This window comes from Canis lupus, chromosome 11 (assembly GCF_048164855.1).
Source record: "Canis lupus baileyi chromosome 11, mCanLup2.hap1, whole genome shotgun sequence".
Taxonomy (NCBI): domain Eukaryota; kingdom Metazoa; phylum Chordata; class Mammalia; order Carnivora; family Canidae; genus Canis; species Canis lupus.
In genome coordinates this window covers 46,819,391-46,844,974 of record NC_132848.1, presented here as the reverse complement: position 1 = coordinate 46,844,974, position 25,584 = coordinate 46,819,391, and the positions used below count along the sequence as shown (strand labels likewise).

Below are 25,584 nucleotides of genomic sequence, written 5' to 3'. Positions count from 1 at the left end.
CTGGGGTTGGGAGGCTGCTACCATCCTCATAGATTTGAGAAAACTCCTTAGAATCTGTTCTTATCCTTTTTAGTACACCATCCAGCTGCCAGTCCATAATCTACATACCACAGGACATCATCAGAGCAAAGGAGATCATTGCCCAGATCAATACCCTGAAAACCCAAGTGAGTTACTATGCAGAGCGGCTCTCGAGGGCGGCCAAGGACAGGTCTGCCACTGGCCTCGAAAGAACCCTCGCCATTCTGGCAGACAAGGTAGGAGGCACTACCCTGCTACATGTGGGATGGGGGCTCCCTTGGGTTTCTGGAAACCCTTGGACACCCCATGTGTGTGCTTCGAGCTATCCTACAAGAGGTGACATTGGCATGACCTTGAAGATCTAGCTTAAATTTTAGTTCCCCCAAAGGCCCAGGGAGGTTTGATGATTTGCCTGTGGTCACAGAGCTGAATGGGGGCAGGCCCAGGACAGCACCCAGGGCATGTGATTTCAGCCGCTGCTTCATTCAGATGTGTCTCCCCTCAAGCCCACAGGGTCCATTGTGGAGGCTGGGATAGTTCCACAGCTTTCTTAGCAACTGCTTACTCAGCATTTTTTGCCAATTTTTATTGATTGGAATTTGAAAAAAAAAAAACTGAGTTATTATACAGACATACCGTAAGGGAAATGTAACTTCATTGGCTTACATAAAATTAATAAACCATTTTCTAGTTAGCTGTAATTTGATCCTGATTAAAAATATATATAGGGCCACCTGGGTGGCTCAGTTGATTAAGCATCTAACTTGATTTTGGCTCAGGTCATGATCTCAAGGTTCTGGGATCAAACCCAATGTCCGACTCTGCACTCAGCAGGGAGTCTGCTTGCAGTTTCTCTCCCTCTCCCTCTGCTCTTTGCCCCACGTGCATGTGTGCACGCACATACACTCTCTCTTTCTCAAATAAACAAATATTAAAAAAATATATATAAATATTAGTCCATACTGGGGAGGGAATTAGATATACCAGATCATTTTGATGGATGATGCTTTTTCAAATTACTCAGTCTCTCAACACACACACACACACACACACACACACACGCCCGCACACACACATATGCATGCATATGCATACACACATGTATGGAAATTCTGATCACACTTCCCCACTCACACCCACTTTGCTAGGGTGAGGTGTCGTTCCTGATCATAATGTGTTATATCCTTCACATGTGTTCACTCAGCAAAAAAATTGAGAGCTAGGAATTAGATCTACTTGGAAAGGAAAGATAATGTTATGAGAAGGAAAATTATAAGCCACAAAACTCCTGCTGCATACAGAATTTCCCAGAACTCTAGTGCTGTGCTGAGAGTCCCACTACCCCAGAGTCCAGGGCTTCAAGTATGAGATCAAAAAGATGAGACATAAGTGATCAAATCAAATTTCTGCCTGTCCCCTGGAACTAGAGAAAACAGTCCAGGAAGTCAGTGAAGGCAAGGATACTGGACTCTCTTCAGGCCCTTCCTTGAGTCATGTCAGGCTCAGAGGCAGGCAGGATCGAGGAATGTCAGAGATTTCTCGACCTCCCTCATTCTCCCTGTGTTCTCTAGTCCTTTTGTGGGAGCCTCAGCCGTGCCAAGGACTCTTGCACTATGGAGAAGGGTGTGCAGCTGGGTCTTGGGACAGTTCCTGAGCTCTTAGAGATAACTGGCCTTGCAGCCCCTCTGCTGAGGGCTCAGCGGCTTTGGCTTTGTGTACTGCAGACCCGGCAGCTGGTCACCGTGTGCGACTGCAAGCTGCTGGCCAACTCCATCCATGGGCTGAACGCGGCGCGGCCTGACTACATTGCTTCCAAGGCCTCCCCCACATCGAGTGAGGAGGAGCAGGTGATGCTTAGGAATGACCAGGACACCCTCATGGCTAGGTGGACGGGGAGGAACAGCCGGTCTTCTCTGCAGGTGGACTGGCATGAGGAGGAGTGGGTGAGTCTGCTGCCCATGGCCCTCATTCTGCTGTGCTTGCATTGAAAAATTCTAAGCCTCTTGCCAGCCCCTCCCCCTAGAGATACCCTAACAGGCCGGCTGGTTGGTAGACAAGCTCTAAGCCTCCTTCCCGGATGGCTCTGGGGCCACCTGATTTAGGGAGGGAAGTGGCATTTTCACACTTTGTGTCCATCAGAGGGGCAGGGCTGCTGCAGGCCAGGCTGTGTCAGACCTGGTTGTAGAGGGGGTGATGTTCTCCGTGGAGCCTTTACCCTGCTGGAGGCCTGTCTGCTAAAGACCAGTGAGGCCCCCTGCTTCCTCAAAGCTCTGAACCCAGTTAGCCCTTCTGGGGCCATGTGTATTTGGGGGGTGGGGGAGGAATTTGGAGATGCTACCTGACATTGTATGCCTTGCATTCTGCTTCCTCACGAGGTGGCCCTGAGAGCTGCATCTGTCTCTCCTGAGGGAGTGACACCTCACACAACTCGTTTTTGTCATTTTGGGGGACTACCACTTGGAGGCGTTTTTCTGTGAAGCACTGAATTTTTAGCAGCAGAGTGCTCCTCCAGGCCTGCCCTGGTGTCCTGTATTCTGTGTGGGTTTCTGCAAACCACTTCCAGCCCTGCTTCCCACCTCCCCACTCCTCACTCCCCATCTGCTTCCATTATCTTCCCTTAGCCCCCTCTGTGTTGAGTGGTTGTAGGAGGTCCACAGAAGAGGGGGAGGGGGCAGCTGGCTCACTGGGCCCTGTGGCCCTGCTGCCAGCTCTGGAAGGCACTGGGAAGTCTTGTCCAGTCTCCATGACAGTTACTAGCAAACACATCTCCAACTTTAAAAACAATGACCACAGTAGATTGATTTGTGTTTTGAAAAGCAAATACAACTGTGATGGGGAATTCTGAACTTTGATATTTCTAAATATGTGGCATTTTAATGATCACAGTGGCCCAGGGTAGGGAAAACAGTGGTGGGGGCAGGAGGGAAGGGGTTGTGTTCTGTTCTGTTTTTCCCCTCACTGGGAGAGCTGACCCAAATGGGCCTTTTTGGTTTGGAAGGAAAAAGTGTGGCTGAATGTAGACAAGAGCCTGGAGTGCATCATTCAGCGGGTGGACAAGCTGCTGCAGAAGGAGCGCCTACACGGCGAAGGCTGTGAGGATGTCTTCCCGTGCACAGGCAGCTGTACCAGCAAGAAAGGTAACCGGGACAGCCACGCCTACTGGATCAAACCGGAAGACCCCTTCTGCGATGTCCCTTCCTCACCATGCCCCTCCACCATCTGCTCTGCTGCATGCCATCCTCACCTGACCACACGTGCGTATGCATCCACGCTTCCCATTCATCTGCCTCCACCTCACGCTGCGTCGGTGTGTCTGTCCGTGTCTGACTCCATGACCTCTTCCCACCACACAGACTGCAGGGAGGGCTGTCAGGCAGAGCCACATGGCGCGGAGCTCGGAGCAGTGGGCGGTGAGGGCAGAAGCGCCTGTGGTCCGTGCCCATGGAGCCCGTGTGTGAATCAGCATGTCTGGCAAAGGCAGAATCTGGAGGCTGTCTTGGTTCTCACATCAGTGAGGATGGGGCTCCTGGGCTCTTCTGGTTGGTAAACCAGCCTGAGCACCTGAAGGAGGCCGAAGCGCAGATGCTTTTCTCAGGAGATTGTTTATTGCCTCAGGGATCGGTAGAATCAAGGAAAAGCTGACTCACGTAGGGACACAGCTGGGGGAGAGTGCTAGCAGGCTCAGCACACTTGCCTTAAGGCCGCTTGGCATCAGCTGGTGTGCTGTTCTCCAGCAGGAGATGTTGCCGTGGGACTTGTTGGTGACTCAGTCAGGTGGTAGGACCCCCTCATGGGGCTAAGTTAGGTTCCTCTGTTCAGCAGCACCTCCAAGCAGGGTTCTCAGTAGATGCCGACATTGGCCTGAAGCAACAGGCTTCAGAAACAGTCTTCTGCCTGTGGAGGCACAGAGCACAACCAGATTACCCTGTCCTGCATATATCCCTAAAGCCGGGCACGCGTGCTTTCTCAACCAGCACATCCTTGGTCCCTGCCACTCAGGGCCGCCTTCCACCTTCTGTAAGAGCTGCGGGGGGTCATGGGCCAGGCAGCTGAGGGCTGGCTGTAGACCTAGCTTCTGCTCTCCTTTGGGTGTGGTAAGCTGTAGTTCATAAGGACCAGGTATGCCAAAGTTAGCCCTTCAGACAGCAAGTACCTTTCATTTCTGAATTGGACAATTTTTATTCAAAGCAGAATCGTGCTCCTTTATCAGAGCCTCTTGATAAATCCTTCATTTGTAACCTGCCCTTCACCCTTTCAATCTTCCTGCAGTCTGTTCCCAGGGCACAATTTCACTTGAGCCTCTGATTCAGCAGTGTTCATGTCCTCCACCCTTCCATCTGTGAAGGACTATAGTTTCAGTTCCCCAAACCTGTGATTGGTTTCGTGGAGCTGTTTTGTCCTGTTTGTCTTCTCATTTTTTTATGTAAATTGTGTTTTTTTTTTAAAAAAAAAATCTGAAAGCTCATTGCTCATTTCTCTTCAGTATTGTCTTGCTTGTAATTTTAATTTTTTTTCTGCAGAAGTAAAAGAGTGATTTATTGGAGTTTTTTAATGCCAAGAGAATTTATTAATCAGATATTCTGTAATATCCATAGCTTAAATGTCACTTTCCTTCTAGGCACATCCCATATTGGTCAAATGTAGACAAATTTAAATGCAGTTTTCAAGTTATTTAAATGAGCATTTATTTATGGTATTTAGGGTATGACTTGCGTTTGCCATGCAAATCAGCTCAGTTGTGATTATGGGAATATGAAGCATACATTTGAGAGAGTCTAACTTGGCTGATCAGTACTCAAAGAAATGTGTGAAACCGTATGCCACTAAATTAACTGCGATGATCCTTAATTTAAAAATCTTGAGCATAGCTAGGTAGCTGTTGAGAGCTGGACATGACCAGGAGGATCAGAAAGAACGAGACTGCGAGCTGTTTGTTTTACCCAGTGTGCCCTACCCTGAGAGGCCAGAGCTCAACTCCGTCGTGATTTTTTTATACCATTCCAATTTCCTGGGCCAGTTGTTTTGACCTAGTGAGCAGGTTGTGTTCACACCAGCTTATTATATATGAAGAACTCTGTGCCTCTTTGAAAAGCATCATGACTTTTCATTCTAGCTATGTATATTGTCCTAGGTTTTGGTTTTCATCTTTTGCTAAGGAGTCACCGTCCCTTCTAGCTTGCTCTCCCACAGAACTCATCAGAGTCTTGCCTGGCAGGCATGCATCACTGTAGGAATCACTGACAGGTCCCTGCCAGCTGGAACCACAGAGACTCCATGAGCCTGTCCTTCCTTCTCCTGCTTTCCGCACAAGTGCCCCATAACCCTCTGCATCACCACCCGCAGCCACCCCATCTGGTGGCTTCCGTGACCTGCCATGCATGCACTCCCATCCTCTCTCCTCATTGCTGAAGAGCCATTCAAACCCCAGACCAGGTTGCTTTAACCTGCAGCCTGTGGGTTGTACCCTAGGTTCATATGCCCCTGTGATTATGTGCTAAGACAAGGAAGTATATAGTGGTCATCAAATCTCAGGGGACTCCATGGCCTAAGACAAGATGCAAGCCACTGGTCCAGAACTATCAAAGGAGACAGACACCTCCCCCAACACACACATACTCCCTGCTTTGATCGAAAGACTGAATTTACCCAGCTGAGTTTAACTCTTAATGCCTTTTCCGGAATGGTCAAAACCCAGCTATTTGGAATCACCAAAGAAGATCATGAAAGCAGGTTCCTCGACCTTCCTCTTCACTCAGACTCAGAATTTTGGAGGAAGGGTAATGGGGAGGCACAGAAATCTGTTTTTTTTTTTTTTTTTTTTGACCTGGGGTAACTGATTAGCTGAACAGAGGTCTAAGGATCACTGCTCTGCATCACTGCACACCACTGTGGGTTTCTCTCTTTGTTAGGTAGATGGTCTCAGGATATTTGGGTTCTTATGAAGAGGCTGAAGTCTTCAGCTCTCAAGGGCCTTTACTTTTGCTGTGTTCTATCCCCTTTGCCAGTTGAAGAAGTCACCGCTAAAGGTGATTAGAGAGGAAGGATCCCTTGCCACACCCATCTCTGGACAATCCAGGTTGTAAGCATCTCTACACAGCTGGTTCCAGCTATTTTGGGGGCTCTGAAACCACCGATTTCAGTACCCTGAAGACATAAAATGACCCCTTTTCAGACTTGTTTTCTTCCAGGTGGCATGCCCAGTTAACCAAGGAATTTTAGAGTTTTTAAGGGAAATACAAAGTTGAAATGAGTACTTCACTTGCTGAAATGAGACATTGTAGGTGATATTGGACTAAAATTGGCATTCTTTGAGTGACCTGGAGGGACATTGTAATTCTAAACTTCCCCCAAATCATAAAAGCTTTAAATTTGATTTAAATTTGAAAGATTGGCATAGATGTTGGTTGGTATATTGGTTTCATCACTGGATCCTAACCTTTGGGTCTCAGCATTCAGTCTGCAGCCCGGGTTCCACTCATGAGTCAGAGCAGTGAGCTCTGAATTGGGGATGATTGATTTGCTGGTCAGTCTCTCTCATTACAAGTGTGCTTCCAGATGTTGTGAGTCAACAACATGGGCTCCACCATATACAATGTGATCGATGCAGGCACTTTATCACATTGTAATCTGTTACTTTGCTTACTGGAAGAGCATTCTGTTGAAGTCTTAGCAACATGAACGAATGAATCAGTGAGTGGGTCAGTGTTTACCACGAGGAGGGCTTGGCTGCCTCAGAGCAGCTGAGTACCTGCATGGGACCTCTCAGGGAAGAGGCAGGCAGACCTCTGACCTCTTCTCTGTTCAGTTGAGCCACCTTACGGGCGGCTGCTGATGCAGTTGCTGTAAGCGTTGAGTTGTTCATGTTTGAACTTTGTGCTGCTCCTTAATCATCCGTGTCACCCTCCATTTCTGTGCAGATTGCAGCCCCCCTCCTGACGGGTCCAGCCCAGGTACGTGGTTTCCGTTCAAGGCTTCTGCAGATATCTTTTTAATCCTCAGGTAGTGTCTGTAGCTAAATTCTCCAAGATTGCCTATGCTTCCAGAGTTAGGAAAAGATTTTAGGAGTTTATTTAAGGCAGGTAGCTACTTTTCTTAGGTTTGGTGAGGAACCAGTTGGGTTGGGGACTGTGGCCCAAAGCAGCCTACTACTTTTTTTACTTTCCCATCACAAAACCTTTTCAGCTGATTCATGTCTGTGGGCGCGCTGGACTTCCTGACTCAGAGCAGTACATGTTTGTAAACAATACTTCCTGTGATTTCACCTGAACTTGTGAGCACTACTTGGAGGTGGTGTAGCCACCCGAATATTGCAGCACTCATAATCACACAACATCCTCTCTTCTGAGTCTGGATGCAGCTTAGAGTTCTTACTAGGTATTGCTAACAGGCTCAGTTGCAGATAGTGCTAAAAATGGAATCTTTTTGCTGCCTTTGCATGTAGAAGTCAATGTTTACAGCTCTAGTTCAGGGGTCGGCAGACTACAACTCTGAACCAAATCCTGTTCACCACCTGTTCTTGTAAATAACATTTAATTGGAAATCACATCTACTCATTTACATATTGTCTATGACTGCTTCCGTGGGGGCAATACCAGAGTCAAGTAGGTGTGACGGATTCCATCATTCTCTAAGCCTAAAATATTTACTGTCTAACCTTTTACAGAAAAAGGGTGCCGACCCCTGCTCTAGTTCATGTTGAATTTCCTGGTTATGACTCATGGGTTCCCCAGAGTGAGCATGAGACCCCCAAATAATATGCTTTTGCTTATACCCCCAAACCAGCTACCCAATCAGTCTGATGATTGCCTATTTCTGACTGGATATACATGGGAGGTAGCAGGACACCTGTTTTATATCTAGAGCACAGCAAACTGGTGATTTGGGGATTAACCAAACTCTCCCTGTCAGTTTTAGTAAACCCTCTCAGCTCATATAGCACCATGAATTTTATATCAGCTGTGTCATTTCTAGAAGCACTGGTGCCTTGTCCACAGTTAATGTCAATGGACTAAAATGGCCCCCTGCCAAGAGTTCCTTTGGCTTTTCCTGGAGAGCTATATTTTAATCTCAGTTAAAACCCACATGCATTTTTTTCTCTCACTCTTTCTTATTCTTCCTCTTACCCTCTCTCTCTCCTTCTCCTGTTAATGAGGAGGAAAATGCAAAACAGAGTATGGATTTGAAAAAGCTCTTCAAAGTTACCCAAAGTAGCATGGTCAATGGATTGGCCACCAGTCAGTGAGCATTAACAGATTAATAACTAGATGAGGAGCTTGCCCCCTAAAGTGAATTAGCTATATCACTAAGGACATTGAGCTGATTAGTTGAGCTGATTTTTTTTTTTTTAATAGCAAGATTTTGTTGACAAAGGGAGAAGAATATGACCCCGTTACCATATCTAACTTCCTGATATCTTTACTTAGCTGGGTCCTGGCAGAAATCTCATTTTTGTCCCTGAAATTCATTTTGTCTAGAAGTTTCTAATTATAGTTTTTCTTCGTATTCTCCCTGAATATATTTCCAGCCCCCAATCCCTTCTCTCTCCTTGGCAGAAACAGCCTGACACAATAGAAATTACATAGAGTTTTAGAGTTAGACACATACAAATGCTAGTTTTTTTTTTAATGTGTCTGGGAAGACACTTAACCTCCCTGAGCCTGTTTCCTTACCTGTATTAATGATTCTTCCTCTGTGGATTAAATGAGAAAACAGTTGAAAGATAAAGCACTAACAGTTTTTACATACATGGTGGTTGGCACTCTTATTGTACTCTGGAACCATCCAGACGTGTCTGAGGCCTTTTCCAGATAGATGGCAGACACATCTCCTACCAAGACCCAGATCTCTTCTCCAGGACAAGCTCCCGGTGTTTTTTAACCATTCTTCCTTTATTTCTATTTGTTATTCAGGATTGTTTTTTTTTTCCCCTAATGGAACAAAACTAAATCATACTTAAATGGATTTTTTTTTTAAGATTTTTATTTATTTAAGAAAGAGAGCAAGAGAGCACAAGCAGGGGGGAGGGGGAGAGGGAGAGGGAGAAGCAGGCTTCCCACTGAGCAGGGAGCTGGATCCTAGGACCCTGAGATCTTGAGCTGAAGGCAGACACTTAACCAAGTAGGCCATCCAGGAGCCTCTTAAATGGAATTTTTTTTTTTTTTTTTTTTTTTTTGAGAGAGAGAAGTAGGTAAAGTCAACAGGTATTGCATGGAGATTGGCTTAGTTAGCTAAGACTGCTTGTACTTTCTGATAATTTTCAGATTAAAATGATAATTTGCATATTAATTGCATATGTACATGCATGTTAAGTGGGAAAGCAAAGTAAAATTGGCAATACTTGTTCTACAAGCATTTATTTCTTAGCTAATGACTTAGTCAATGCATCCCCAATTATTTGGCTATTAAAACTAAGCTGCCATCGATCTTTTTAAATAGTTGCCGCTGAATAAAATTTACATGTGTGCAACAGAGTTCTTTAAAAAACAAAAACATGGCCTCTGAGATTTTTTAGAGGAAGGGACTTAGATGTTAACTAGCAGAGCTCTTCTGTTTTATCAGAAAGAACCCATATAGCCGAGGATTCAAAAGACTTGTCCGTGGCCACCACTACTTAGCAGCAGCCCAGACCCAAGACTCACATTGTCCACTTTTCGGTCCAGTGTTCTCTGTCACTATGAGTTCTTTGCTAAGACCTTTTCTGCTGTAGACTTTCTAAATCTAAGCCTACTGTTTTTTTTGTTTTTTGTTTTTTGTTTTTTTTGCAATACAGACACAAATCCTTGTCTATATGCAGTGTGCCTATATACAGTTAGCTCATTTCTAAATTTTGAATGGCTATGTATACTTGAAAATCTACATTAACCAAACATTGAGTATAGGGAAGTCCTTTTGCAAGTTTCAGGCAATTCTCTAAATTTGTTTTTCAACAAAGTGCTACTCATATATTTTGAGAGGAGTGGAGCTACTCTCCCTCCTCTCTGGCTTTTTAGATTCTGTTTAAGGCAGAGCTTACCCTCTGGCAGCTGCATTGCTTGTGCAGCCCTGTGGCCTCTCCCCAGTGCGATGATGTTGGTGGGTGTTCTGTGACCCGCACCTCATCCTAAGGGAGCGTGTGCTGTCCTGGCTCCACTCCCCACCTGTGCCACATTTGCTGTGGTTAGGCTCACTCAGTGTTGATGGTTAAATGCCTATTTCTGGGCTTAGTGATCTGTTATAAATAGAACTGATGAGGGCATGTCTTTTCTCTTTTAAATGCCTTCAAAATAGGAAAGCAAAAAAAAAGAGCCAAGGCCCAAAATACCTTTAACTCTTGTTTTTCTACCCTGAGTTCTATTTTTTAAAAATTGTTTTGGTACAGGGTCACAATTTCCTAGTATTTCTAAAAAAAAAAAAACAAAAACAAAAAAAAACCCAGAAATAGAGGGTACCAGGCAGGACGGTCTTGGGGGTGGGGAATAAAATGTGGGCAGAAGCAAGGGATATTCTGAGAATGGAAAACCTGGGAAACCGTCTGGAACACTCTTTCCTCCAGACATGGGAAGTGAGACTGTAACAGCCGCACACAGCTGCACAAGGATGGAGTGTCCTTTGCTCTAGAAAGATGGGGGCCTCTGCCTTAATCACTGGGTCAGGAGAAGCAAGATAACAGGTCACTTTTCTGAGGGCCCTTCTCTCCCTGGATGGTGGAACAGTGGTGATTTGCAGGTGACTCGCAGAAGCTTCTTTGTCATTTTCCTCAAAAGGAATAATCTTGAGCATTTAAGTGTACAGTCCCCAGTAGGTAAGGGAGACCAGACCTACATCAATGGCCCCCGGTAGGTCTGCTGGTTATTTACTGGAAAAGCTTCAGGCTAGAAAGTTGAAGACTGGGGTGGTTACAGGCAGAACTTGGTGCCACGCAGTTATGAGATGCAGAAGGGGTAGGGAGGGGGAGACAACAGGGCTGTAGGGCCACATAACTTACTAAACATCTAGAACCTGTCTCTTAAAATCTTCCTCCTCAAATGACTCTTTCCTCATGACCAGGCGAATGGAGCGAGGCCCTTTACCCCTTGCTGACCACACTCACGGACTGCGTGGCCATGATGAGTGACAAGGCCAAGAAGGCAATGGTCTTCCTGCTCATGCAGGACAGTGCTCCCACCATAGCCACGTACCTGAGCCTGCAGTACCGCCGCGATGTGGTCTTCTGTCAAACCGTAAGCCATGGGAGTGGTGTGCGGGAACCCACAGGCCCTTCTGCCCCTAGAAAACACAGCCTTAAAAAATCTCTCACTTCACACTGAAAAAAACAAGGATGGCAACACTTTCTCCTGTCTTTGGCTCTTAAATTTATTTAATAGAGAGGTCTAGATTTCTACCCTAAGGGAGGAATCCTACTTGATAAGTATTTAGGAGAGGGTCTGAGTCCATGCTTGCTTCTCCCTGAGGAAGTGGTGGGCATAGGCATGGGCACTGCTCCCACCCAAGGCGTGCTGGCTTCCAGACCGCACAGGCCTCTTCTGTCTTTCTTCTTACAAAGAAGTTTAGTGAGGGAGATACCAATGCTGTAGTCTGTTTTCTTGTTTATAAAACAGCAGGTGCCTTAGTTCTGCTGCTCATGCACAACTGTTATAATGGTTTTGGAGAAGGGAAGAGCTCAAATGAATGTCACAAGTTCGGTAGATGGCAGTTATCACATTAGCGAAGTACACAGTGACAGAGGGTCAAGCTGGTTCTCTGAGGTTGTGCCGGCCCATCCCCACAGGAGATATCCCACTGAGGTAGCTTACAGGGTGACTATGTTCTCTCTCATTTCTGTTCTTTGTTGTGATTGTTTCAGTTTCCAGCCAGAGCTGGTATGGATCTGTGAGTAGATAGGCCATTTTCACTGTTGGGATTTAATTCTGGGCTTCTAGGGGGTTCTAGCCCACGAGTAAGCCCAGGCAGTTTGGGTTAGAAGCTGAGCTAAAACCAAACCAGCCTTTGGGAGCAATAGGAGTGGCAAGCCTAGAATGTTATGCGGCCTCCCCGTGGCCTGTAGCCTGCATGGCCTCAGAGCCAAACACCCCACACACACCAGATAGAGGAGGGGAAGAGGTGCTGCTGCAGCCCAACCAGTGGAAGCAGAGAAACTCGGGGCCAGGGGCACGGCATGGGCTGGGAGCCACTTAGGAAATGTCTGCCCCCCACACCTGTTCACCTTGTGTCTCCCCGACAGCTGACTGCTCTCATCTGTGGCTTCATCATCAAGCTGAGGAACTGCCTGCATGACGACGGCTTCCTACGGCAGCTATACACCATCGGGCTGCTGGCCCAGTTTGAGAGCCTGCTGAGCACTTACGGTGAGACTCCAGGGGCACCCCCTACACTTTTGAGATCCTGGGGTTCATAAGCAGTGCGGACATATGTAATTCCCATTCTTTCTTCCTAGACATTTTTCTGACTACGCACACAGTACATGCTGATTAAAATAAATCCAGATATCATCAAAATGTGTAAGGACCAAATGAAAGTCCTGTATAGTTACACATTCACCCCTTCATTTGTTTTGTTGTTGGTTTTTACAATCAAAGATCTTTCTAATTTGAGGATGGTTGATAATCATTTAGCAGTAATTTCCTGTAGGTCATTTGGACCATTTCTGAATTACTCCTATGAAAACAGTGCTGCCGGGATCCCTGGGTGGCGCAGCGGTTTAGCGCCTGCCTTTGGCCCAGGGCGCGATCCTGGAGACCTGGGATCGAATCCCACGTCGGGCTCCCGGTGCATGGAGCCTGCTTCTCCCTCTGCCTGTGTCTCTGCCTCTCTCTCTCTGTGTGACTATCATAAATAAATAAAAATTAAAAAAAAAAAAAGAAAAAGAAAACAGTGCTGCCATACATCTCTGCACACAAGTGTGTATGCACCTGTGTGCCCATTTCTGCAGCCACTACATTATTAGAAGGAATATTTCTGGTTCAAATAGTAGGAATATTTTAAAATCTCAAAGATATTTCCCGAGTGCTCTTGAAAAAGACTCTCTTCTTTCATTTTCTGTTTATTTCTTCTAAGAGTAAAACTAGGGAATTTTTTAAGTAGCATTTGTCAGTCTTTGGAGTTATAAGACATCCAATAAATACCAAGCCCTGTGGAGTGGAATGATCTGGCTACAGTGTGCTATTTGGCTATCCTTGTCCATCTCTGAAGTGCCAGCTCTGCCTTCCGAGGTCCGTGCAGCCCGGTTCCCTCCCCACGCTGTCACCAGGAGGGGGCTGGAGACTGGCATATCTCTCCACCAGCAGCATTGCTGGATGTGGCTGCAGGGTTTTAGTAGCAGCCTTACCCACAGAGGAATGAGTCCACTGGTGAAGAGGCTCAGAGAAACCCTCTCTCCTCACAGCTATGCCTGATCCTGTCACCTCCCGTCTGTGCCCAAATCTGTGCCTGTTCTGAGCCCACAGAAAGAGTGGCAGGTCCCTTCTACCTGACAGCCTTCCGTCCCTCTCTTGCATCCAGGTGAGGAGCTGGCCATGCTGGAGGACATGAGCCTTGGGATCATGGACCTGAGGAACGTGACCTTCAAAGTCACTCAGGCCGCTTCTAATGCATCGACTGACATGCTGCCCGTCATCACTGGAAATCGGTAGAAAGATTTTTTTAATCCTCAAAACTAGCACTGTGTTTTAATTTATGTTCATTACATGTGACGTGCTTTTCATTTTTGTTTTATTGCCTTTCATTCAGTTAAAAACATTGATCTTCTACAGTAATTTCACGGGCCTTTAAAAGGTTCATGACTAGCACTTTGGAAACCACTGAGCCAGACGGCCAGTCCCTACTCTTGTATCGAGGCCAGCTTGGTTTTCCTCTTCTCACTCGCCTCCTCTCCTGCCTCTCCCCTGTCACAGCCCTTACCCATCCTCTGCCTGTCTTCACTATTTTGCAGGGATGGGTTTAACGTGCGGATCCCTCTGCCGGGCCCCCTGTTTGACGCCCTGCCCCGGGAGATCCAGAGCGGCATGCTGCTGCGGGTGCAGCCCGTCCTCTTCAATGTGGGCATCAATGAGCAGCAGACTCTGGCCGAGAGGTGGGTGCAGTGGTCACTTACCGCATATAGAAAATGTCCTTAGCCCTCTTCAGGTTCTGAGCACTGAAGAGACTTTGTCATCACTCCCTTCCTTTGGCCAGCATTCTTTAAGTGCAGCCGTACACCTAGCTCTATGTGTGGTGCTGGGGACACAAAGATGACCCAGATGTGGTCTGTATCCTCAAGAGACTTGGGCTGGTAGGAGAGAGATGTAGGCACAAGGATGAAGATGAATGCAGGGAGTAGGGGGCTCCTAACAGGAGACCCAGGGAGAAGGTCTGGGAGGGCTTCCTGGAGGGGATGATGGCTGAACGGAGTTTCAAAGAGTAAGTAGGAATTGGTCAGATGAAGAGGTGGAGGGAAGGCCTGACATCTCAGGCCAATAAGCCTGAACAAAAGCAGGTAGGGAGAAACCGTGTGGCAGCTCGAGGCTAAGGCCCCAGGCCAGGTTGGCCAGTGGTGGTGTTAGAGAGGCCTGTGTTTGAGGCTGAGAGCCTTGCCTTGATTGCAAAGGCCTGTGTCTTGTAAACTCCCTCTAAGTTCCCCTGCCAGGCAACAAGGAGTAGTCACATGTACCCGTGTGTGCAAGTAAGTGTGTGCATGTGTTCAAGGTATGACCAGAGCTAGAGGAGCCCACTCCAGGGAGAGTAGGCAGCATCAAGAGGCCAGCAGGGAGGTGTCCCAGGGAGGACAATAATGTTCCCTGTGTCTGGCAGCTGCCATTCCTGTTGACTGCAAGAGCAGTTTCTGGAAAGTGTTGAGGCAAGGCCATATCACAGTCAGCAGAGGAGCAGGTGGAGAGGATGAGACAGTGGGGATGGGGAAGACTTGGTGAGTACCAGGTCTTTTGCTCATTCATCTGCTTTTGGGACACTCTCTTCTCAGCTGTGTCTTGGGGGCAGTCCTAGAGGTTTTCCTAGAGGAAAAACCATTGCCGGCATCAGAGTGGATGAGCTGTGATGGACCCACAGGATGGAGTCCTGTGGATGGGAGTCCTAAAGGATGACATGGGTCCATGAAGAGGCTGATGTGCATGGAGGTCACTCAGCAGGGCAGTGGTGGAGCTGCACTGGGCATCCAGGCCTTAGACTTCAGAGCCTGCCTGTGTTAATGACCACCTTGTGTCTTCCTCAAGGGTGACTTTTCTCTGCCTCTGCCTTACATATCTGGCATGTCCTGGCTACCTGGGAGGTGTGCACAGGATGAAGCTGCATGGAGAGAAAAGAGCTAGGGCCTCACAGGGCAGGAGGAGCAGCTAGTCAGGCGTGGCAGCAGGCAGAGTGACTTCAGCTTCGAGTACAGGACTGTGTCCTCACTCCCCAGCCAGAGCCCCATTGCTGTCCCTGTCTCCTAAGCACCTCCAGGATGGGAGGACAAGGGCTTCCCAGTGAGTGGCCATGAGGCATTTCTGTGCGTGCCTTACTAGGGGACAGATAGTGTTCTGATTATCTTTTAGGCACATCTGTAACAAACATGCATGGTTTCTGCTGATGTTTAAATACGTGTCACAGACACAGTAGAAATGGCCTGATGCTTGAGAGGAGGAAAGAGTTTAAATGTGTTTAAAGTTTAAATGTGCACAATAACTCTTGAGACGATCAACATTATTAGCTTCAATGCAGTGATGCTGATGCTAGTAGAAAGTGTCAGTAACTAATGGTGTGCCCATATGACTCCTGAAGGTTTGGAGATACATCTTTACAAGAAGTTATCAACGTGGAAAGTTTGGTGCGGTTAAATTCCTACTTTGAGCAGTTTAAGGAAGTATTGCCTGAGGATTGTAAGTATTTCCTCACTCACGGTAGGTTTCCTTTTCACTTGTTGTCTATCCTGTGTCACCTTGGGTGTTTGAGCCTTTCCTGCCGCTTAGGCTGTCTGCTCACCCACCGTCCAGATGCTGCCTCCATGGGCACAGTTCTTCCTCTGATTCCCTGTTCTCCCTGGCAGCCTGGTCACCTACTCAGACTCTGCCTGGCTTGAATCCTCACCCACAGGAGAAGCTTCCTCAGGCGTGGCCTGTGCTGATTCTTCTCTGGTTGGTTCTCTTGTCACCTAGATAATGTGGGCTTTCTCATACATCAGCCCAGCCACTGGTGTCATTGAGGCCAGTGATGTGCATTGTGCTCCTGCTGGTAGGACAGGTGGGGGTCACAGGGGCAGGACCCCACTCAGCCCTGCACTGGTGTGAGCTCTCCACACACCTCCCTCTGTGGCGTGTAGAGTAAGATACCAGGCAGATACTTACTGCTGGATGTGGGAGGCAAGGAGGCCCGTGTGCGGCTGTCCCTGGAGGCAGATGGAGTGACAGCAGCCATCACTCTGCAAACAGCCTTCTCTGGGCTTCTGGACTCAGGCAGGAGCCCAGGGCTCTGCACACTATCTGTAAATGGAGAATTCTCTCATGATTTCGTATTTACTGAGCACTTGCCCTGGATAAAGCACCACAGGACCTAGTGACAAATGAAACCAAACCCTGCCTGGTTAGGAATGGACTCTGCCTCTCTGTGCTCGCACTGCCCCAGCCATGAGGGGGCTCCCCAGGTGAAGGAGGCCAACTGGGTCCCTGGGTAACCCCCGCATCCTCTAACGGGACTCCTAAGGAGGAAGATGGGAAAAGGCTTCATTCGCATTCCCGGGTCACTGTGTGCCAGGCATTGTGCTGTGCTAGGTGCACATTTCTGCGCTGACTCCCCACGACAATGCTTCGAGGTAGGCATTAGTATTGGTGGCACAGAAAGGTTGGCTTGGATCTGAGGCTTAGTGCTTAGATAGTTGGAGAGAGCCATGGGCACATGGTGGAGAGACAAAGGGCCTACACTGGCTGTGGCCACATGACCGGGTGACTGCTGATAGGCGGAGCTGGGGGGCAAGGAGAGCAGTCCAGGTGCCAATGGCCTTGTGATATGGGACAGGGGGCACAGATGAGGCCAGGTGGGGCACACCTGTCACCACCTTGGTCAACAGCACGGGGTAACAGGGCTGTCTAGTGGTTGAGGTCACTGTGTGAAGAGGAAGGGGCTGAGGACAGAGCCTCTGGGGAAAGGCCCCGTGTGGAGGTGGCTTGTGAAGAAAAGATTCAGCAGAAGGGTGGGAGAGAGTCCTTGCAGGCAAAAGAGCAGCAGTGTTACCTGGGTGCCAAGGAGGGGGAAGGGGAGGGGTCCCTGGTGACTTCTGAGGCGCATTCAGTGTGGCGAGGGCTGCAGTCAGGGCAAGTAAGTGATGAAATGGCACTGCCTTGATGGGCCACTCTGCCCCAGAGATCAGCAGAGGTGTGAGATGGGCGATGGGGGAAGGAGCTAGGAAAACACCGGCTGTGAGATGGAGGAGCAGCTCAGGACTACGCATCAGGGATCGCTGTGGACAGGCGGAAATACAAGCAGGCAGCCTCCATCTCCCCAGGGAACCGCAGAAGTGCTGGCCCTGACCACACACTGGAATTCATTGGGGAGCCTGGACAGTCCTGATGCCTGGGCCCCACCCCAGAGTGATGGGCATCAGCAGTTCCAGAAACTCCCTAGGTGGCCAGGGTTGGAAGCCGTAAGGGGCATGGAAGTAATTTAAGTGCTACCCATGCCAGTAGCCAAGGCCAGTCTCTAAGCGTACCCCCTTTTCTTGCTTAAGTCACCCTAAACTTCCAGCTTGGCTCATGCTACAGTAGCTTCAATAGGCCGCGGTCCTGGGTGTCCCACCAGCTCTCATGGACTCCCCCTGTCTTGCAGGTCTACCTCGATCTCGGAGCCAGACGTGCCTGCCGGAGCTGCTGCGTTTTCTGGGCCAGAACGTTCACGCCAGGAAGAATAAGAATGTCGACATTCTCTGGCAAGCCGCTGAGGTAGTACCCTTGTCATAGTGAGGAAAAGAACGTTATTGTTGCACTTGCTGCCAATAATAATAATTATGATAATAAACCAAAATTGTAGCCAGGAGTCGAGAGAACAAATTTCTCCACAAAAACTTATGTCCCAAACTCTGGAAGACACTGAGAGGTGCCAGTGCGTTCATTACTTAGGGCTGTCTGAAGTCTGAGAAGCTTGACACAGACTCTGTCCCCTGGGGCATTTAATAAGCAGGTTGATGACAATTGTTACCTCCAGAAGCCTGGGCAATCGATAGCAGCTACAACTCACTGCCTCTTCTAATAGCTTCAGCAGTAGACCATGGTGACCTTCCTAGTCTCTTTACAGTTATTTTTTGTATATTGCAGTTTGGATCTCTTTTCCCAAGTACTTCCAGTATTTTCTCATAAATGTACTTGCAGAGGTCCATAGCTAGCCATTCACTCATCCCTGTCCAGAGGTGACTTTAACTGGTCTCCACGGCAGCACTGACCTGTCCGGTGTTGGCACTTGCACACATAGACTCGGGAGCACGAGTGATCCCCATATGGCGTTCCAGCTCCCAGCCTGGCCTGAGCGCAGGGGAGGAATGGACACCTGCCACTCTGCCCCTGGGGGAGGAGTAGACACCGCACTGCCCATTCACACCTGGTTACCCCCTGGTTCGCAGAGCCCAGGCAGCAGTTAGGAGGGCTGTCTAACCCTCTTCCTTCCCCCCATTGCTTTCCTTAGCTACTCATTCTAGAGCTTTCCTGTTCTCTTCATCATGAACGTGTTCCTCTCAACCCTGGGTCTCTTCCATGGCAGCAGACAGTCCAGTTGGTCATGGTGCTTGCCAGCTATTTGGTAGACCCTGTGTTTGAGAGCCTGTCTTCATGGAGTCCTCTCTTTGAACACGCCCCCCTTTGTGCCTTTGTCAGTGGATATGGCCACTGATGCCTTTCTGTCGGATGCAGCTGTGACCAGTGGATGTTCCCCTCTGTATATTCATGTGTTCATTGAGCCTACAGGTGCCCCAGCTGCTAAGACTTCATGCTCATGAAAACTGTGGGATAGGTCAGCCTGAGGAGCTCCCTTTCTGGGCTAGGCTACCCTTGGAATCTTTTCACAACAGAACACATTTGGAAGCACTGAGTGACAGGAAGCTTGAGGGGATTCATGGGCCTCATTTTTCAAATATTGTCCTGGTTCTGAGGTCACATCTGCCCTTGTTTGCTCAGGCCAAACCTAACAAATAGGGTGCAGGGTGAGCTCATGCATGCCGGGGTGCCTCGGCAGGCAGAGGAGCCCCTTACTTTCTTAGTATATTTTTTGGGGCTGCTAAAATCCTTTGGCTGGCCATGACAAACCTGCTACACAGATATCTTTGCAAGAATTCAGATATAGAGCAAGCCTTTCCTCATGTGGCACAGAAGGTGACACAGCCAGATCCCCCACAGTGGCCCAGAGCAGCACCCCCTGATTCACTCTCCTTAGTACAAGTACGCAGATGGCCTTACAGATGTAAGTAGATGCTGAGACCCGTGTGTACCCCGTTTGGGAAGTGTGCTTCTCTTTTCCTCTTGCTAGATTGTAGTGATCCACCAATCCCCTGTGCCAGGTCAGAAAAGCAGCCCATCCAGTCCCACATTTTCAGTTCCCAGCAGAGGTTCAAGGTATAGATTTTCAGGTGGAAAAGTCTCAAAGGCCCTGGACACATCACCTCTTGTATTTTCCCCTTGAGGGTCCCCTGGGGAGAGAGGTATTTGTGCAATGCCAAGTCACTCAGCTATCAAGGCCTCCCATCCCCAGTCTGACCAGAGCTGCCCTCCTTTTCTGAATCTTATTTATTTTCATTTCTGTGTATAAACCCTGACTAAACAGTTTGGGTTTAGTCATTGGTCAGGTCTAGGCCCTCATTCCATGGATGGGGAGATCCGTCAGAGCCCCAAAGCTGGCTGATGGCCCCCTCGAGGATGGAGCTTGGCACTGCAGATGGCCCTCTTGTGCAAGAATGCACCTCTGGTCACCTCTGCCTGCCTTCTGGAATCTGATGTTCTGGATACCATGTCTCTGAATGTAAGCGTTCTTTGAACCTATTTGTGGTTCTGGCTTGTGCCATGTGTCTGGATCATGAACTCTGCAGCCTGTGGAATTCAGTGAGCAGTCACGTGCACCCTCCCTTCATCAGCTATGGTTTTATGCATTTGGATTATATCACTCTTTGCTGAGTTTAGGGGATGCTTAGTGTCCTTTTTTTTTTTTTTTTTTCCTTTCCTGTAAAAATTGTTTTTGCTCTCAAAAGAAGCCTGTCTTCCTCCTGATAGTCTTGGCCAAACTTGTTTGGGCCTTTTCTCTTTTGTCTTTTTCTAAACACCGTGCTTAGGACTACACTGTGCTCTCTCTAGTGGCATTCCTGGCAGTGGCTGCGCCTCTTGGCTCTGCTGGCCTGGGAAGCAGGTGTGGTCCCATCTCCTGGGCCATCTGCAGGGGCTCTGATACTGCTCTGGAGTGTGATAGCTTATTGGAGTCCACCGTCATCTAGTTTTGATTTTTCACTGAATACCAATATTGTTCTCGAGGTGCAGTACCTGATACAGGTTCATAGGCCCTTATGTGAAGCTCTCGTGGGTAGATGTTTTGGAATTCCATATTTTAAGAAAGTGACATGGTACACGGTTGGTGCACATATATGTAATATAGTGCATATCACCTATGTTTGATGTGGCACACATATGATTGAACATACCCAGAGGTGTCTGGAGCAGCCCTCTGAAACAAACTCATTAATATTGCTTTATTGAGAAATACGAATGTTTATACAAAATGGGATAAATGAAGATTGTAGTCTCACGTCAGCTCAGATCTGATTGTGTTGCCAAATGAAGTTGCTGTAAACTTAAAAAGAAAAACAATCTTCTGTTCGAGGGCTTTCTGTTCATGGGGACTGGGTACCTAGAATTGTATCTAGTGGTGCAAAAAAAAGGCTCCCAAATGACCTTCCTGTGGGGAGAGAAGGTGCCCTGGGGTGGCCTTTTCTCAGCCTGGAGGATGCCCCACTGTGAGCTCCCACTTCCTCTGCTTGTGAAGGGGAAAGTGCACTGACCTGTCCCCATGCACAGCCCTGAGTGAGGTGGATAGTGGAGGGCCTGTGGAGTGTGGTGGTCAGGAGGAGACTAAGGGGAAGCATTTCTGAGCTATTCCCATCTGTGCAGGTGAGGAGAAAGCAGAGACCGTGGGTCTGTGCTGTGCCTTCCAGAAAGGCCCGGAGATTTGGCCAAGGGTGGAACATCCCAGGAGCTGCTCTGACCTCCTGAGCTGGTCTTTGCTGCCCTCCTCTGCCCAGGACCTGCAGCAAAGGTCTGAATGTGATGAGATGGCCTGGGCAGTTTGGAAGAAGGCACAGCTGGTAAGGTCAGCAGACAGGTGGTGATACCCCAGAAAAGAAGGGAGCCTAGGCCTTAACGGAGTGGCCTGTGGTAGGGGGAGTCACAGGAGGGATGGCCAGGGACAAAGGCCATCCCATGGGCAGTGATGTCATCTCTGCGGTCTTCTCTGGCAGGACGTGGAAGTGGAGGGAATGCCGGCCTGAGGCATTGCCATATGCCACCCTTGGCCACCCGGAACCTGTGTCCCACCCAAAGCTTCTTGCTGTTCTTTGGAGTCTCCCTCTAAGCACAGCCTGTGTTCCTGTTGCAGATCTGCCGCCGCCTTAATGGGGTCCGGTTCACCAGCTGCAAGAGCGCCAAGGACCGCACAGCCATGTCGGTGACGCTGGAGCAGTGCCTGATCCTGCAGCACGAGCACGGCATGGCTCCACAGGTGTTCACCCAGGCCCTGGAGTGCATGCGCAGGTGAGTCCCGCTGCCCCCGCCGCCCGCCCCGCCTGCCCCGGGCTCCGTGTAAACTGCAGATGAGCCGGTCCTGCCGGGGCGCCCCCGGCCCAGGTCCCCTTGACTCCAGCTGGCATGCTCTAGTTTGACTTGGGAAAATTCACTGATGTCTGCCAAGTCAAACTGTCGATGGTCTCACATTGAGACCATGTTCTCTTTTAAGTCAAGGGGTACTAGAGAGCCAGCAGTCTTCATGAGCAGGACTGCTCTGAAATCGGGTGGTCTCGGGGCGAGCTTAGGAGTTAGGAAGTCGTGTGCAGCCATGTGCAAGTGGTCTGGCACGTGGCTTTCCCTCGGCCCCCTGCCTTGCTGTGGGTGAGAATTAGGGCCAGAGCTTCCTCAGCAGGCATCGGCTGCTTCCACCATGCCTCTTAGCTCCTTCCAAACTTGAGTGAAGAAAACGCGTCTGCAGGTTGCACCGGTTTGCTCCGCTTCTTCTCTAGCCATCGACACAGTTTGCTTCTCTTAGCAAAGTGTCAAATGAGTGTCTTATGGTAACGGCAGCAGCCCCCCACCTGTCCGTGTGCCGTGGCGACCTCACCCTAATGATGTTCTGATTCTGAGGCAGCAGGCGTGTTTGCAGAATGAAACCCAGGACTAAAACTGTCTACTGTTGATCGATGCCTTGTTTCAAGCACTGCTGGGGAGCACCTTACCTCACATACCAAAAGAAAGGATAAGAAACCTGGTTTTCCCGTCTCCTTCAATGTAGCCACCAATGCTGTCCAAGTCTCGTTTCCAACAGTCACTCCTACTGAATGTTCTGTATCATTTGTCCTCTCACCAAATTCTTTGAAGCGTTCAATTCTCTTATCCTTTCTGTATGTTTCTGCCGTTTGACCTTCTCACAATAACCCACCAAAGTGATGCCTGAGCTCCTGCCTCTTGATAATAGCATTTTGTAGAAGTGGAATCGTGTTGTCCCTGTTTTGTCTTTCCACATTCATCCAAACCTCTCTGTTACCTCGGGGCTTCTATGTATGCACGTGGAGAAAGTTCACCGTCCTCCCTGTGCTGAGCCTCAGGGAAGCAGTGGAGACTCTCGACCCCCTGCCTGGGCACCCTTGGCTAAAGGCCTGTCCTCACGGGCTGCCCTTCAGGCTCAGTGTCCCTGAGGCCACGGGGTGGCAGTTGCAGGGTGCTGGGAGGGACCACCTTGGTGAGATGCAGGCCTCTACCAGAGAAGAAACACGAAAAATGGAAGGGAGGGGATACCTGTGGTGGTTGGAGCAACGATTAGGATCAGGTCCACTCAGTAGACCAGGCCGTGGTGTTTGCAGTTGATGTGTAGACATCTGTCCAGTCCTGGCTTCTAAAACCAATTCAGTGAGAACAAGGATTCATTCTGACTGCATCTGAGCACAGGGAGAAAGGAGCTCCTGAGAAAGACACACGGGCAGCCACCTCTGCTGGCCCATGGCCTGCCTTGGGGCTGTGTGGGGGGGCCCACATGTGCACAGAAAACCGCTGTGGTTTTCAACATGCACAGCCCTTTACCACCTAAGAAATGGATATTCCTTGAAGCAAAATTTAAAAATATGGATAAGCCCCTATACCAGCTGTTCTCACACCTTTACCTCCAAATCCTCCATATTCCCACTTTTGGACAAGTAACTGTGCTAATGTGTGACGCCTACTCTTCCTGATGTAGACACGTATATACAGTCACATAGGTGTGTGATTAATACACACATTGGTTACTCAGTCCCTGAATAATACACAACACACATACATGCATGAACAGATGCAGTTATATGTGCAATTTTAGCCTGTTATTTTAGCCTACTTTTTTCATTTACCTGTCTCATGGGCATTTTTTCAGGTTAATAGAGACCTTCCCATTTTGAGCACACCATAATTCCCCAGTTTGCCGTCATTGAATAAGCTCTATGTAGTTTTTAGCACCTCAAACCAGGGTGTGGTGAATACCCTTAGGTATGCTCCTGTCCACATTTACTGCATCGATCCCTTAGGTTAAACAGTATACACCTTAAAAAAAAAAAAAAGTATACACCTTTGTAAGGCTTTTAATACAAACTGTCACACTCCTGCCCACTATCCCGAGCGCCTGCTCGTCCATCTGGGTGTTGTCGTGCCTATCACTCATCAGAGTGCTTTGGAGTCTGTAAAGTCAGTGTTGCATTCCATTGTCCCAGGTGAGGACCCTGAGGTCTTGAGTAGAGAAAGACCTTCCTCCCTGGGCCTCCCTCTGCCTCTCTAAACCCCCGACCCACCCACGTCCAATTATGAAAGTCTTTTTATAAAAGTCCTATTTGTTTTTCTGAATTTTCTAAAATCTCTGCAGTAAACATATAATCTTACTTAATAATCATGTAAGATATTATTACATAAGAACCAAGCTCTATCACGGCCCCCCTACACCCACCCCCAGGAACCAGTAGCTCTAGCAGCCGGGGCTCCATGCTCACTACCACCTGTCTGCCTGACCATGTAGCAGCTCAGGCCATCACCATGTTTGATTGTTTTAAGGTGATTTTCTGGATTCTCCCCTGTGGGGAAGACACGCATCTGTTCGTAGACAGCAAACCTGAGGTGGCTGGGACACTAGCCAGTATTTCTGGCTGTGGTCAGGACCTGTGGCTCAGCCGGGAGCCCGAAGGAGGCCGCAGAAAATACTGGCCATGCCTTGAGTGGAGGAATGCATTTTGGTTCTCTTGCTTTCTCGCTTGCATCTTACCAGATGGAAGAGTAGAGCATGCAGGCAAGGGTGTAGGGCGGAGAGAGGGGTGGGGTAAGGGCTGACACTCGGGCTGTGTTTCTCTCGGAGGCCCAGGGTGAGCAGTGGCCAGTGCTGTGCTAACAAATGTTTAACAACCAGCTCTCTGCCTCCACCACCGCCAAAAAAAGCCCCGATCTATAGTGTTTGCCAGATTCTATGGCATAAATACTCCCACTGGGGCTTATTTCAGGCTACCAGTGTGACACCACGGAACATGGAATTAAGAGGCGATGTGACATTGGAGCCAATGCCAGCACACCACTCATGGTGCCTCTCTGTCCCCAATCCAGGGGCTGAGACATTCACAGAGTGAGCTAAGTAGCCACAGTGACACCTCCCCAAGACTGCCATCGTTGGGAATGTGACAGTCAGTTGGAAAGTGTCCCCAGTCAGAACGGCACACCTGAACAGTGCCATTCCAGGCCTTCCAGGTTCCTCTGGGAAAGCCCAGGAAAATTCTGCTTGAGGGAGGACCTCATGCTACTCATCTCTGGGTGGATCCTCAGAGGCCACCTGCTGTGTCCCCGCATCTCTGCTTCTGTGTCACTGTTGCCACTTTGGTGACATTCATTGAGGATGTGGCTCCAGAGCCGTGTCACCTCAGTATATTTTGTCTGTGGTGCCAAAAGGGAAAATTCCAAAATTTCTGACGTGAGCTCGGTTGGATTCCATTGTTGGGGATCACCCTGCCCACTAGTAAACTTGAATGTTCAGGGCCACCAGCAACTCAGGTCCTGCCACTGCTTAGCCTGACAGCCGAGGTGAGTCTGGGGAGGGCTCTGCCTTTGACTGGTACTTGAGGTAAATGGTAATTGTCTGAGTGGTTCATCAAGAGGCAGCTCTGGCAAAGTCGGCCGCACGGCCCCCCGCTCAGGCATCTGTGAGAAGGTCAAACCACCCCCACCCTTCCCCCAATGGTTCTTCATGTTCAGCTTGCTTTTGGAAACCCATGTCTTGGCAGCATGTGAGAGCATGGCAGGGCAGCATGGAGTTGTGCTTGGCCAGCCGAGAGAGGGCGAACATGGAAAACCATTTAGTCAACCTACATGTGTTTGTTTTCGGTAGACG

General features: G+C 48.8%; 1 protein-coding gene across 23 annotated transcripts in view; it reads left to right on the top strand.

Moving 5' to 3' along the window:
• The window catches only part of INPP4A (inositol polyphosphate-4-phosphatase type I A), a 134,893-nt gene that overhangs the window by 101,352 nt on the left and 7,957 nt on the right, over positions 1–25,584 (top strand). For 14 of the 23 annotated variants that reach the window (XM_072768049.1, XM_072768048.1, XM_072768054.1 and 11 more), the window contains 11 exons: positions 74–257; positions 1,746–1,964; positions 3,020–3,275; positions 6,939–6,971; positions 11,047–11,219; positions 12,221–12,344; positions 13,498–13,624; positions 13,928–14,068; positions 15,751–15,848; positions 17,788–17,900; positions 21,583–21,737. In XM_072768049.1, the coding sequence (XP_072624150.1) occupies positions 74–257; positions 1,746–1,964; positions 3,020–3,275; positions 6,939–6,971; positions 11,047–11,219; positions 12,221–12,344; positions 13,498–13,624; positions 13,928–14,068; positions 15,751–15,848; positions 17,788–17,900; positions 21,583–21,737 (1,623 nt within the window). The remainder of the gene's footprint in view (positions 1–73; positions 258–1,745; positions 1,965–3,019; positions 3,276–6,938; positions 6,972–11,046; positions 11,220–12,220; positions 12,345–13,497; positions 13,625–13,927; positions 14,069–15,750; positions 15,849–17,787; positions 17,901–21,582; positions 21,738–25,584) is intronic. The other 9 variants (XM_072768055.1, XM_072768053.1, XM_072768050.1 and 6 more) reach the window with 3 other exon arrangements.